Consider the following 14,827-nt stretch of genomic DNA (forward strand, 5'->3'; position numbering starts at 1 on the left):
CTTACCACTATTTCTAACCATAACTCACCATTTCCCTAGCTTATGCACAATAATTAGCCCAAGGAACAATATAAAGGCTTCTGAGTTCAGACTGGTTAACTTCCCTTGGGTTTTAGGGAGCTACTTTTAGATGAAAAGTTCTGAGTAAAGATGCATTCCCTCTAAACTCCCAGCTATGAAAAAATCCCAAAGTGTTGGCAAAGGCTGCGTTCTCTGCCTACCCTTACATTTGCACTTCTTTCTTTTTTTTTTCTTTTTTGGGGGCAATTGAGGTTAAGTGATTTACCCAAAGTCACATGGCTAGTAAGTGTATCAAGTGTCTGAGGCCGGATTTGAACTCAGGTCCTTCTGACTCCAGGGTGCTCTACTACACTCATTTCTGATTAACCTCTGACCTCTTTGTAATTCAGGCAAATTACATTTTACTGGAGACACTTATCTAACAAAACATCAAAAGATATTATCAGATACGTGGGTAGAGAGGGCAACTAGGAGTTGTAGGGGATAGAGTGCCAGGCCTGGAGTCAGGAAGACATGAGTTCAAATCCAGTCATAGACACTTCCAAGCTGTGTGACCTTGGGCAAGTCATTTAACCCTATTTGTCTCAATTTTCTCATTTCTAAAATTATCTGGAAAAGGAAATGGCAAACCACTCCAGTATCTTTGACCCAAATGAGGTCATGAAGAGTCAGACATGATTGAAAAATGATTGAACAACAGCAAACAATATAACGTGGAAAAGGACCTGGAAAAGTCCCTTAGGACTGTGATCCACCAATGCAATGAAAGACCAGGAATCCAAAGACTTAAAGGAAAACTACATGACTCACCTCCTAACAGAGAGACATTGAACTTAAAATGAAAGAATGTGTTCATTCTGGTCTGTGCAGGTTTGTGATGATAGTTTGGTTTTCACTTTGGGAGGAGTTTAGTTTAGTTTAGTTTTGTTCAGTGGGGGAGGGGATAATAAGTGGGGCAGATTTTGTACCAGTTTCAAAAATAAGAAACTTTATTTTTTATAAAAATAATTAATTTTATAAATATTTAGAAATTATACTTGTATTTTAGAAATTTGATATTATAGATTTATTTATAATTTATAGTTTGACATGTTATTTATATAATTTTATTTATTTATAAATATGAATACATTTGTTTAATGGAAAAATAAATCTATCAAAATGAAGAGAAAATTAATTGTTTTAGAAGAAGGAACCAATGAAGTGATTGGTTTGTTCAAAATATTTCAAAAAGCAGTACAAAAGAACAACAGAAGCTTGACTGCCAGGGACACAGGATGCCAGTGGGAATTTGGATTTGGGGGCCATGAAAGCACCAGCCTCTCACTCCCCTCCCCCAGTCCTTGGCACCTGCCCATTGGCATAGTAAGAGGATCAATATAGAAGGGTGCTAATGCCATCTTCCAGTATGGTGTGAGCTGTGCTTTTGTGTGTATGCTGGGCATAAGTACAGTGAGGGAGGTTGAGGGAGACTGAAGAGAGGGCCCTAGTGAGCTCAGGAGCTGCAGAAATCCACAGGTCTGGAGTCTGAGCAGAGCTAAGGCTCTGGGGCAAGCCTTGTCATGAGGACGGACTGGAGGAACTACTGGAAGTTTTGTGGAGTGAGCATGTCCTCTACGACCTCTTGTGGGGTGGCCAGAGAGGTCAGGAAGTTGATGATGCTGAGGTGGGCTATGATAGGGTGTTTGGTAAGGGGCTGGAAACTACCTGTGGCTCTCACGGTCTCTACTACCTGCCCCAATGCCTGGAGGTGGCTCAGGACTCAGATAGGTGCCAGCCATTCCAACATGGTCCCAATCTCACCTAGAGTAGGGAATGCTTGCCTTAAAGTAATAAGCAACCATCTTTGAGAGAACCAGAGGCTTGGTTCCTGGGGGGTGGGCTAGACCCTTGGAGGCCCACGTGTTCCCACTGGAGCCCTTTCCACTCCCACATTCCTTCCTTCTCTCCCTTCTCCCTCAGTTGATTTCTCTATGTCATGGGCTCTGCCCCTGACTCTGTTTCTCTCTCCCTACTTTCATTCCTCCTTCTCTCTCCCTCTTTTCTGCACACTCATATTATACTTTCTTTACCTGCCAACTTGCTTCCTTCACCATTTCTTATTTACCTGTCTTGTCAACTCCCCTCTCCTGGGGATCACTCCTGGCCTCCTTACTTCATGTCCCCTTTCATCTTATTCTATTTCCTTCAATCTTCTCACACTGAAGCCAGAAATAGCATTTCCGCCTGGAGATTATTCGCCTTCCTCATCACCTCAAAATAGCCCTTATTTCTTCAGTTCCAATCCTACCTTCTGCTGGAGGCCTTTCATGGCTCTTTCAGCTCCCAACACCTTCTCCGTTCACGTTGCCTTTCTTCTACTCTCCCTCAAGCTTGTACATATGAGGTTAATTTGTACATTGTCTTCCCGGTGCAAGGGCAGGGCTGGTTCTGTGTTTCTTGGTATCCCCAGTAACTAGTAGAATACCTGTCACACATTAGGCATGTATGGAATGCTTGTTGACAGAATGCCTGGAAGCTGGTGGAAGGGTCAGAGCTATTGGCTATATTTCACTTCCAGGAGGCTGTTCTCTCTCTGTCTCTCTGTCTCTCTGTCTCTCTCTCTCTCTGTCTCTCTGTCTCTCTCTCTCTCTCTCTCTCTCTCTCTCTGTCTCTCTCTCTCTGTCTCTCTCTCTGTCTCTCTCTCTCTCTTTCTCTCTCCCCCTCTCCCTCTCTCTCCCCCCTCCCTCTCTCTCTCACACACACACACACACACACACACACACACACACACACACTCATTCCATGATGGCAAATCTCACCAAAGAAGCTAAAGAGAAAATAACTTTACACGAATGCAAATATACAGAAGGGAAGGAAAATTTTTTAAAAAGAAAAAAAACATTAAAACATTAAAAGGAAACGTGATTTTCACACAAGCAAAACGTAATTATCTTTTAGACACAATGGCTAGAGAACTTAAAATTACAGGTTTCATTCTGGAAAGCAATTTGGAATATTGCCCCAAAGGCATGCCCCTGTGCAAAATCCCGCATCCCCCTATATCACTATTCTAGGTCTGTATCCCAGAGAGATAAACAAAAAGGATCTATATGTACAAATAATCTTTATATTTTTATGGTGGCAAAGAACTGGAAATTGAGGGGATGCTCATCATTTGGGAATTGGCCGAACAAGTTGTGTTTTATGATTGCAATGGAATACTATTGTGCTCTAAGAAATGACAAACAGGATGATCTCAGAAAGACTCACACAAACTGATACAAAGTGAAGGTAGCAGAGGGAGAACACTGTAACAGTAACAGCAACATTGTATGGGGATCAACTGTGAATGTGTTGGCTGTTCTCAGCAATACAATGATCCAAGACAATTCCAAAGGACTCATGACAAAAAATACTTCCAGATCCAGAAAAATACATCCAGATCCAGAAAACAAACAAGCTGGTGGAGCCTGAATGCAGAGTAAAACATACTTTTAGAAACTTTATTTTTCTTCTTTGTTTTTGATCTGTGTTTTCTTTCACCATGATAATATGATATGAATCTAATCACTAATATCACTAACATGAAAATATGTTTTGTATGACTGTATAACCTATGTCAATCTGCTTGACATCTCAGGGAGGGGGAAGGGAAGGAAAAAAAAAGAGGGGAAGAATTTGGAACTCAAAATTTTAAAAAATGAATGTTGATAATTTTTTACATGTAAGTGGAAAAAAATTAAAATATTTAAAGCGGAAAAAATTCTAGGCTTCTGAGAAGAACAACACAAAGCAAATAATCCTGAAAGCCATAATGTAGAAGTAATCCAAGAAAATTGCCCAGAACTCCTAAGCGTAGAAAACGAAACAGCGATAATGAGAATCCACTGATTGCCCCCACAAAGATTAATGAGAGTAGGGATGATACAAGGGGCAATCTTCTGAAGAAGACAGGATGGAATGAGATCACTTGTGAATCAAAGGAGTTAGCTTTGGCAAGGAGAAGGGTGAATTCCTTCTGTGACAGAGGGCTGAAATAGTGACACCCGAGTGCAGCAAGACGAAGAAAGGGGATAAGAGAAAGCTCTTGCCAAATGGACTCAATTTTAAAAAATGGGATACAAGGCAAGATTCTTTTCTGGGAGGGTGGGGAGTAGGGAGAGCCATTGGAGGCTTGAAGAAGGAAGAAAAGGTTTGGAAAGGGTGATGTGGTGAGTGAGGTAGTGAGCCAATTAGGAAAGTGTAAAGCAGGCCCTCGCCTAGGTCGCCTCAGCTGCGGCCATTTTCCTCTTTCTGCTGGCCCATGGCGTTCATGTCTGCTGCCTTCTGCTGCTCACCGCAGCACTCATCTCTTTCACCATCTGGCACATTATAGCATTTGATGAGCTGAAGACTGATTACGAGAATCCTACAGACCAATGTAATACACTCAATCCTCTTGTACTTCCATGCTTTCTTCTGTTTTGTGTTTCTCTGTGCAGCAGAGTGGCTTACACTGGGTCTCAATATGCCACTCTTGGCATATCGTATTTGGTGGTATATGAGTACACCACTGATGAGTGGACCAGGACTTTATGATCCTACAACCATCATGAATGCAGATATTCTAGCATACTGTCAGAAAGAAAGATGGCGCAAATTAGCCTTTTACCTATACAACAGACTCAGGCCAGTTAAGTGCATGCAAAAGCCACAAAGTGAAAGGATTCTGTCCAACAAGCGCCTGTTTCCAAGATTAATTTATGGAATATGATCAGTTACTTTAAAAAAAAAAGACTACTTATTTTAAAAATGTTTCCACATTTTTTATTTATGGAAAGAGTGTTTTCATATGTTATGCTTAGACAAAGAAATTAAATGGAATTACGTATAAATGAGTATAAAATACCTCTGTTGTTGACTGGTTTGAACTTGTATTCCCTAGGAACAGCCATAATTTTCTGAATAATTGTATTAATTACTGACTGTCCTTAGTCTGTTAAAAGTTTTTGTTTACATGAGCTTCTAGTAGCTTATTTTGATTTTATTGAAATATTGACTCATTATAAACTAGCTGGAGAGATTAAGTGCTTTTGAAGGACAGAAAACTTTGTATATGTGACCTTATGGGAAGCCTCATAGGTTTCTTCATATATCATGTAGAAGATTACACGGATATATTTGCAGACATAAGGGTGGTGGGGTTTTTCTACTTAATATTTAAATATTAGCCCTCTATATTGCATGACCTAGGGATCTCCCATAATAGTTCCATAAAATTCATATACTTTAATTCTTAAGCATAAGCGAATCTATATAAGAGAATACATACTAAATTATCTTGGAATGCGTTTAAAGTTATTTTAAATGTTTTCTTTTGTAGCAGTCACTTAATAAGAAATTTGGTATTCTAATTATTGTTACAATCTAGTGATAAAAGATATTCTTAAGGACTTGCACGTTATACCTTAGATGTTCAGAACAGAAAATGAGAGAGAACATTGTGTAACTGCCCTGCTATTCCTTAGTGCAATACAATACAAGTCTGAAATTTGATAATTCTTTTCAGTGCATTGTTTTAAAAATTGCAGACAGCTCCTTAAAATTGCTTAATCTACAAACAACTACAATAGATGTATACGAGCTATGGTTTTAAACCAGTGTTATGATTCTTTTTGTTTTTAAATTTCATTCCTGCCTCTGAAAGGGACATTAAAAATTTCTAGGCATACTAATCCTTGATTTTCTTTTGGCATTTTAATGGTATATGTTTTATATGACAGATTCATGAAATTGCTGGTTTTTCCCACTTTTTGAGGTTTAAAATGGCACTTTTAAAATTAAAAAAATTTTTTTTTCTTAAATAAGCTAATTTCTGGAAAAGAAAAAAGAAAGTGTAAAGCAATCAACTTGCTGCAGTTTGGGCCCAAGTAAGGTTGCATAATATAATCTGAAGGCCGGTCACCAGTTTTGTGATTTGCTCCAGTAAATAGGCACGAAGGTAGCAGATGTTGGAAATAATCCAAGCATGAGGTTTAGCAGGGCTAGATCAGCAATTAGAAAAAGAAGCCAGAGACTTGAGAGAAGAGGACAGTGTTGAGTTGAGCTCACCAAGGGGTCAAGAAGGGAAATTGAAGAGAGTATGGCCGATGCATGGGGTGATGGTCTGGGAAAGAGTTCAGGGTTGGAGGGATTCACAGTGAGCATCAAGAAAAGGGTTTGGGATTGCAAGGCAGAGGGAGAGGTGGAATGACAAGAGACCAGGATCAGATAAAAGGACTTTCAAAGTTTACAAACATAAAACTGGAACACACAAGATCAAAGGTGAGACCATCTCTGTGTGTAGCTCAAGCAGTGTGGAGGAAGGAGGTCACGGGAAATAAGTAAACTGAAAAACTAGGGGGTGACAGTGTTTTGGGGAGTACCAAATCCAAGCAGGATGGAGATGCTAGGACAGTTTAATTGGAGTGATTGACCAAAGACAAGTGGGACAAGGGATTCAAGAAAAGAACAGAACTTTTCGCACAAGGGAGAGCATAGCTAGTACATAAGGAAGATGGTGGAACCATGGAAAGTCAGAGAGAGGATAAATAAGGGGCGTATTGGGTCTTCAGGCAATGAGAAAAATGGAATGATAAAATATTTTGGGAATTTCAGATTACATGGAAGATGGATTTCACTTTCTCCAAGCACCACAATAAAGAAGAAAATATTAGAAGTAAAATCAAACTTGAAAATTAAATCAACAAATATGAATGATTTGAATTCTAATATTCAATGAGTAGTTACAGAATGGCTCAAAAAGCATTTTTAAAAATCATTGTTAATTACAGGAAACACACTTAATGCAAACATAGATTTTTGAACTGCTACTTAGTACAGTGGTTATTACACTGGGGTTGGAATCAGTAAGACCTCAGTTCAAATCCTGCCTCACATACTTACTAACTATGACCTAGGAAGATCAATCAATCTCTCTCATACTATTTTCTTCTCTATAACATGAGGTTGAATAATCATGGCTAAGGTCTCTTCCAGTTCTAGAATCATGTGACCACAACTTAATTAGACAGGGTTTGGCTTTCTCACTATTAATTCTCTGAGGTTGAATAAGATTTGAATTGTCTGAGAAAGCTTATTGACATTTTTGTTTACACTTCTATGAATTCTCTACACCAGGGTTTGGCAAACAATTTCTGTCAAGGGCCAGATACTTTGTGGGCCAAAAGGCAAATACAAGGAAATTATGTCGGTATTTATATAAGAAGAGAAAAAAATTTCCACAAATTTTTATTGATGAAATTCAAAATGTAATAACAGGTACATTTTTGTAGGTTCACTAAGGAAAATTTAATTCTTTTTGGGGGTCGAAGGGCATAACATTTTGTTTAATAGGTGTTCAAAGTTAGTATTCCCTATCATCAAAATCAATATCAAAATCAATGTTTACATTAATGCTGATCTCTCAGAAGACTTTATGAATTTCATCTTTAAAAAGTCCTTGCACACATATAGGTATTGCCAAATACTGATATCAGTCCACGAGCACATGACTTTAATTGAACATATATGTTGCTTGGAAGAACTTTATGGATTTCTTTTAGATTCTTATCTTGATACTTGCCTTTCAGCATATCATTTCTTTGTACATTAATGATTTCTAATTGAAGGACAGGTAGAAGCTCATTGTCCAGTGAAATGAATTCTGAATTAAGGGTTCTTGTTTGTGCTTGCTTTTAAGATCTGAAAAATACTTCTAGAACTGTAGTTTGAGCTCAGAAAATATATCCACTGCAAATTGTGTGGGAATAGAGATCTTGCTCCTTATTTTGACTTCTGACAGCATGGAAAGTATAAAAAGTTACTTGACATCATTTAAGATTCAAACAATGTCATCAAACTGATCTTATCACAGTACGTTTCACATGTAAGCACTGTTTTACCTTGCAATTTTAGGTTGAAAACATTAAGAAACATCAAGTCTGCAGTAAAAACTATTTCCCAAAGCCATTCAGTGTTTTATAATAGTAGTCGAGGGAGGTTCTTCTTGTACAGAAAAATTTCAATCTTGTCACAAGCTCAAAAAATTTTAATAAAACTTTTCTCTTTTCTTCTTTTCTTGTTTTAACATGTTGGGTATGAACTGACAATAAAAAAAGGTCACAGTACAGTGATATCCATGGCAATCAAAATACTGTCAAGTTATAACTATCACTGAGATTTCTGGTGCTCTGAGCAAAAGTGGAAAATAAGTGTCATATTCAGTCTGTCACAACTACTCAGTGCTGCCACCTTAGAGCAAATGTAGCCATAGACAATACAGAAATCAAGGAATGTGGCTATGTTCCAATAAAACTTTATTTTCTAGTGCTTTATAAGGACCAAATCTTGACCAGACACTTTCCCACCTTCATTTTATTTATAAAACATCTCTACATTATATATCATTACAGTTATGAAGTGAGACTGAAATCTTTATAAAACTTCTCTCCCGTGTGAATCTTTTGCTTTATTTTGTAATCTTGTGTTCTTGGTGATTTCCCCTCCAAATTCCTTGTCTCCAGTAGCATTTCCATGCAGGAATTCTTTCCAGGCATTTCTAAGGAAATTTGTATGTATGTATGTATGTATGCATATGTATATACATACACATGCTTTTTTTTTTTAATCCCATGAAAAATCAGTTGAGAAATTGGGGGAAGTACTGTGACTCTCCTTCAAGAATGACATATAGGAATCTGGTTCTGAAGAATTCAATGACTGAATGTTAATGTAAATATTTCTGGGAATTGAGACAGAAATATATACTCAGGAGAGAAACTACCATGCTCTAATAACTCAATCTTGCTTATAACTCTTGCCATATTAGAATGTGTGTTCATGGCCCTGTCTGTGGCTAATAGTGAGTCACTCTTGAATAGAAAATAAAAATGAATTACTTCTTACCTATATTATATTTTATACAAATTCTGTGAGTGGTATTCCAAGAAATCAGTTTTGGAAGTGAAAGTAAGTCCTTAAATTGGCAATTTTGACATATGCCACACATCTGGGTAGTGGTCCTGGCTAGATCTGAATGTTACATTATCCAAAATACCCAATAATATTCATTGACATTACCTAGGGTTTTAATATTTGCCCTAAGCTGCAGATTTTTCATAAATACTAAACTTAACATTTCTTATTTCTTAAGCGTTTTAAGATTCATGATAATGGATGAAGAGAATGGAGAATGTTAATGTATTTCAAGAAAAATAAATGCAATCAGTCAACTCATTGCCAGATATTTTAAGTCATGGTCCCAATAATTGATTCATAATAGTAATAACCTAAGCAATTTATCACATCAGTTTTTTTTAATAGAAAAAAACTCTGAAACTTTTAGTATAACCATATAACCAAAGAAAACTGATTCACATTGTTATTATGATCATTCATAACATGAAGTTTTGTGGAAAATACCAAATAACTTATGATTCCATGAATTCCCCAGTATTCAGATTTCTCATTCTGAAACCTTAAAATTAGTATCTTTTTGGAATTTGGTAACTATACTCTCTAGTATGAACCCTCTGATGTAGAATGAGACTTTACTTCTGAAGAAATGTTTCCTCACATTTATTCCTTTCTGAAGGAATATTTTCAAATAACATGTGAAGCATTCCAGAATGCTTTTGCCACATTGATTGCATTCCTAAGACTTTTCTCCAGTATGAATCCTCTGGTGCCGAACCAGGGATGAGTTTGTAAAGAAAGGTTTCCCACATTCATTACATTTAAAAGGTGTCTCTCCAGTATGAATTCTCTGGTGCTTATCAAGGTCTGAGCTTTGAATGAATGCTTTCCCACATTCATTACATTTATAAGGCTTTTCTCTAATATGTGTCCTCTGATGTAGGATCATATGAGATTTTCGAATGAAGGCTTTTCCACATTCATTACATTTATAAGGCTTTTCTCCAATATGAATCATCTGATGTCGAATAAGATTTGAACTCTGAATGAAAGTTTTCCCACACTCATCACATTTGTAAGGTTTTTCTCCAGTGTGATTCTTCTGGTGTCGAATAAGTCTTGACTTGCGAGTGAAGGCTTTCCCACATTCATTACATTTATAAAGCTTCTCTCCAGTATGAATCATTTGGTGCCGAATAAGATTTGAACTCTGATTGAAGGTTTTCCCACATTCATTACATTTATAAGGCTTCTCTCCAGTATGAATCTTCTGATGTCGATTAAGTCTTGATATACAAGTGAATGCTCTCTCACATTCATTACATTTAAAAAGTTTCTCTCCATTAGGAACCTTCTTATGTTCTGTAAGGTTTGAGCACTGACTGAAGGCTTTCCCAAATTCACTACATTTATAAGGCGTCTCTCCGATATGAATCATCTGATGCATAACACGATTTGAGCTCTGAATGAAGGCTTTCCCACATTTGTTCCACTTACAATGCTTTTCTCGAGTATGAACCATCTTATGCCTAACAAGTTTTGAGCTCTGAATGAAGGCTTTCCCACATTCATTGCATGTATAAGGCTTCTCTCCAGTATGAATTACCTGATGTCGAATAAGGTTTGAGCTCTGAATGAAGGTTTTTCCACATTCATTACATTTGTAAGGCTTCTCCCCCGTATGAATCTTCTGATGTCTAATAAGTCTTGACTTGCGAGTGAATACTTTATCACATTCATTACATTTGTAAGGCTTCTCTCCAGTATGAATCTTCTGATGTCGAGTAAGATTTGAGCTCTGAATGAAAGCTTTCCCACACTCATCACATATGTAAGGCTTCTCTTCTATATGAATCTTCTGATGTCGAATAAGTCTTGAATTGCGGGTGAATGCTTTCCCACATTTATTACATTTAAAAAGCTTCTCTCCGGTATGAACCATCTGGTGTCGAATGAGATTTGAGCTCTGAATGAAGGTTTTTCCACATTCGTTACATTTATAAGGCTTCTCTCCAGTATGAATCTTCTGATGTCGATTAAGCCTTGAGATGCAAGTGAACGCTCTCTCACATTCATTACATTTGAAAGGCTTCTCTCCAGTAGGGATCTTCTTATGTTCTGTAAGGTTTGAATGTTGACTGAAGGCTTTACCACATTCATTATATTTATGACAGTTGTCTCCAGTATGAATCTGTTGATGTTTAGCCATTTTTCTCACATTACTTCCCAGTTTTACCTGCTGCCTTTTTTTCTGACTCTCACTTTTCCCAATTTCCCTAAAAGTAGAATAGCAAAGATCAGCCCATATAAGTCTTTCTACTTTTACCCCATGGGATGATTCTTCTCCTGTAATGTTTTCTTTTGGAGTTGCCTTTGTGGTCTCATTCCTCAACTCCATATCTGGAAAAAAAATTAATATAAAATGTGAATGTCCCCATTGCTCTGAGCTTGGAGAAAGGAAACTGGGGGATGAGTAGATGCATACAACTGTAGATGTTGTTGACAGAAAAGAAACACATGATGTTGAGTAATCTCACATCTATCCTGATGTCTGTGGAGAAAATGATCAGAAACATGGAGAACTAGTGAGAAAACAGCTAAAAGCTTTAGATGGGGATTCCCTACACATAAACTGAGCATACAAGGTGAAGATAAACTACTAAAGAAGACTGGAATATGAGGTATTCAGAACAAGGTATTAAAATAAGAAAAGTACACTGGCTTTTGATTTATAAGAGGTAAAGAAATAGTTAAAGCACAAAAGATAAGGAGAAGAGGAAATATACAAAAAAGAGTAAGGACTGGGGAAAAACATCTGGCAACAGCAACTAGGTCTTCATCACTTCAAGACTAAGAGCCTAAAATCACTCACTATGAGAAGGTAGCATTGTAGAAGAGAAAGTCACTTGGAGTTTCAGAAGGCCTGGGTTCGAATCTCAGACCTATTACTTACTACTTTGGATAAATCACTTGCTCTTTCTAGGCTTAAGTTTTCTCACATGCAAAATGACATTATTGGACCAGAATCTCTTAATATGCTTCTTTGAAGTTTTGACCTATTGATTCTAATTCTTTTGATAAATATATGGGATAGGCTTATAAGTCTTTAAAGTTTTCCCATTTTTTTTTATTATTTGACTACACCAACCCTGTGATGAAAGTATTAGAGGCATTTTATGTCCATTTTATACATGAGGAACTGAATGAGATTTGCAGAGTTGTGTCTTTCCCATGGTAAAAAAAGTAAATAAATACTTAAGTGGCACTTTCTATGTACAAAGAAATTCCCCTACGCCAGTCCTGGGGTACATAGGTCTTTATTATCCTCTTCCTTATATATGTGTATATGAATGTATGGATATACATATATATACATGTTATATGTATATATATACACATATACACATATCACATCACCTGATGTCAAATAAGATTTGAACTCTAAATGAATGTTTTCCCACATTCCTTACATTTATTAGGTTTCTTTCCAATATGAATCTTCTGATGTTGAATAAATGTGTATATACATATAAAGCAGAGATATCTGCTCTAGTCTATAGCTATTTTCACAAATCAATTTAGGGATCTGTGGGTAATAGAAAAAATATGAAGATAGAGCCCCCAAAGATATATGAAACAGAATATTTCCCATGAATCATTTTGCATTTTGTCTCTTTGGGTTCTTGTGGCATTCAATCTTCCTGAAGAAACATCCCCATCACTTGGGTGATAAAATATGGAGAACCTTTCTGGAGTGGCAAGGAATACAGCAATGTTTCTAAGTCAGGTTGCCTACTGGAATACCAAAGGGGAGAGTATAGGGAGAAAAGAGATGATCCAGGGTAGAACCCTATGGGATAACTTGGGTTATTGTTGTATCATCAATTAAGATTGAGGCAAGTAGAAGTAGAACTCATTCATTTCTTGGGGCCCAAGGAAATGATATCTGCAAGGAGATTAAAGCCAACCATGGCAAATGCTGCAGAGACATGAAAAAAAAGAATGAGGACTGAGGAAAGATCACCAGATTTGGCAGTTAAGAGATCATTAGTGACACTGGAAAATTACCAACAAGCAACGACAACTGAAATTAGTTTCATTTGAATCATAAGAACAGAAGACAAATTTCATGGGCTTCAGAAGAGTGAGAGGAAAGGAAGTGAGCATGGAGGTATATTCAAGGAATTTAGCAGAAAAGAGAAGGAGATATATCAGGTGATAGGCAATTGGGATGGTAGTATCAAGTGAGCTGGGTCTTCTTTGTTTAAAGGATGAGGGAAGCCTGGGCTTATGTGTAAGGATCATGGAAAGAATCAGTAAATAGAGAGAAACTGAAGATTAAAGAATGGTGATGGTAGCAAGGGCAGTCTGCTGGAACAATCAAGAGGGTATGGGATGAAAGGTGCATGTTAAAGGACAAGAAGGGCTACCCAATTCTTCTGAGACTGGAGGGCAGGGACAGATCGTAGGGGATGAGATGAGAGGGGTGGGAGAGGAAGAAAGCAGGGGGAGGGAGCTCTTGGCAAAGAGCCTCAGCTTGGTGGGGTGGGTGTGAAGTGTGAGGTGAGGTCCTCCACTGAATGTTGGAGGTGGGGTGCTGTGGGGGGGAGAGGAGAGAGCAGGTTTGGACTAGTAACTGAGGTAAAGGGAATAGAAAATAGGCTAGGATTCTGTGGTAGAAATATCTGCTGGGGTCCTCCTTCCACTCTAATTTTTCTCCCAGGTGGACTAGCTTAATTCTTTTCCTTAAAAGGTGTTAAGACTGTCTTTGGGGCTCAGACTGACTTAAGGAAGTAAGGAAGGCATTCCTGGTACAAGAAACCAGGAGAAGCTCCAGATTCTCTCTGAGGCTTGACCAGGGGACTCAGGGGAAGATGCACTCAACTAATGCTGGGGTAATGAGGTGTCCTCCCTGAATATTCTTGTTGAACGTCCTTCCCCAGTCTAGTTACGTACCTCTCCTTTTGTCAACACTTTGTGATTTCCAGGTTCCTCAGTAAAGGTGCCATTGAGGCAAAAAGAATTTCCTATGGGAGATGGTGAGTCTTGACAAGTTAGATAGGGACAGAGCCCTCAGGACCTGGGGACCCTGCAGAAGTCTCAGAGCCTGGTGCCTCCAGCTCTCCCAAGGAGCAGTATTCAGAGTTCCTATTTCCAACTCTTGTAAATCAATTCCTCACCCATGGATTAAGGATCTACTTTCTGCAGCTCTAGGAACAGGAGAGATCAGCAGAGATCCTGCCCTCCATAAGCTCACACCTGGCCATCCTTGGACCCAAAGCAAATAAACTCAATGAGCAAGTGTGACCTCCCTAAAGTGGACTCACCATCATGGTGAGGACTTCTTGGCTTCTCCATTAGAATTCTTGGGCTTTTGACCCTCACTTCTCTCCTGGGTTTTGCCTTCTGGCTTGGGGAAGCTCTAGTTTCCAGGTTCAAGTTGCCTCTAAATTTCTACCCTAGGAGTTCCCAGCCCTAACCCCTCCCCCAGGCACTCAGGTTAAAATTCTCTTCTCCCAAGTATGTATGGTTCACTGCAGTTAAGGGACCAGGGTTGGGGGGCCCACACTCTCAGAGATCTACACTTTCTGGGTCTATTTAAATGGTCGAGGTGGGCTTAAGAACCTGCCTGGATATCTTAAAATTGTCTCCTCCATGAGAATGTACCCTCCTTGAGGACTGGGGCAGCTTACCAGAGGCAGCTGGTAGCAGTGAAGACCTGAATTCAAATCTGACCTCAGATACTTACTAGCTATGTGGGCAAGTCATTTAATTTCTATCTGCCTCAGTTTTCTCAACTGTAAAATAAGCGCCAAATAAGATATTTATAAAAGCACTCCACACATAGCAAGCCCTATATAAATGCTTATTTTTCCTCCCTCCCTCCTTT

General features: G+C 38.2%; 1 protein-coding gene across 4 annotated transcripts in view; it reads right to left on the minus strand.

Annotated features, from left to right (window-relative positions):
• LOC138161963 (zinc finger protein 91-like) overlaps positions 1-14,827 on the minus strand; it is a 55,002-nt gene that overhangs the window by 17,529 nt on the left and 22,646 nt on the right. For 2 of the 4 annotated variants that reach the window (XR_011168500.1, XR_011168499.1), the window contains exon 1: positions 2,312-2,733. The exons of 1 other annotated variant lie outside the window; for it this stretch is intronic. Coding sequence is in view for 1 of the 3 variants with exons in the window: in XM_069089079.1 (XP_068945180.1) it covers position 9,552; positions 9,684-11,337 (1,655 nt within the window). In the remaining 2 variants the exon portion in view is untranslated. Of the gene's footprint in view, positions 1-2,311; positions 2,734-9,551; positions 9,553-9,683; positions 11,338-14,827 lie in introns of those variants that run through there. One more of the 4 variants, XM_069089079.1, reaches the window with a different exon arrangement.

Source organism: Petaurus breviceps, unplaced genomic scaffold (assembly GCF_028583685.1).
Source record: "Petaurus breviceps papuanus isolate PSGF00001 unplaced genomic scaffold, PetGlider_PUasm1.0 185, whole genome shotgun sequence".
NCBI classification, from domain to species: domain Eukaryota; kingdom Metazoa; phylum Chordata; class Mammalia; order Diprotodontia; family Petauridae; genus Petaurus; species Petaurus breviceps.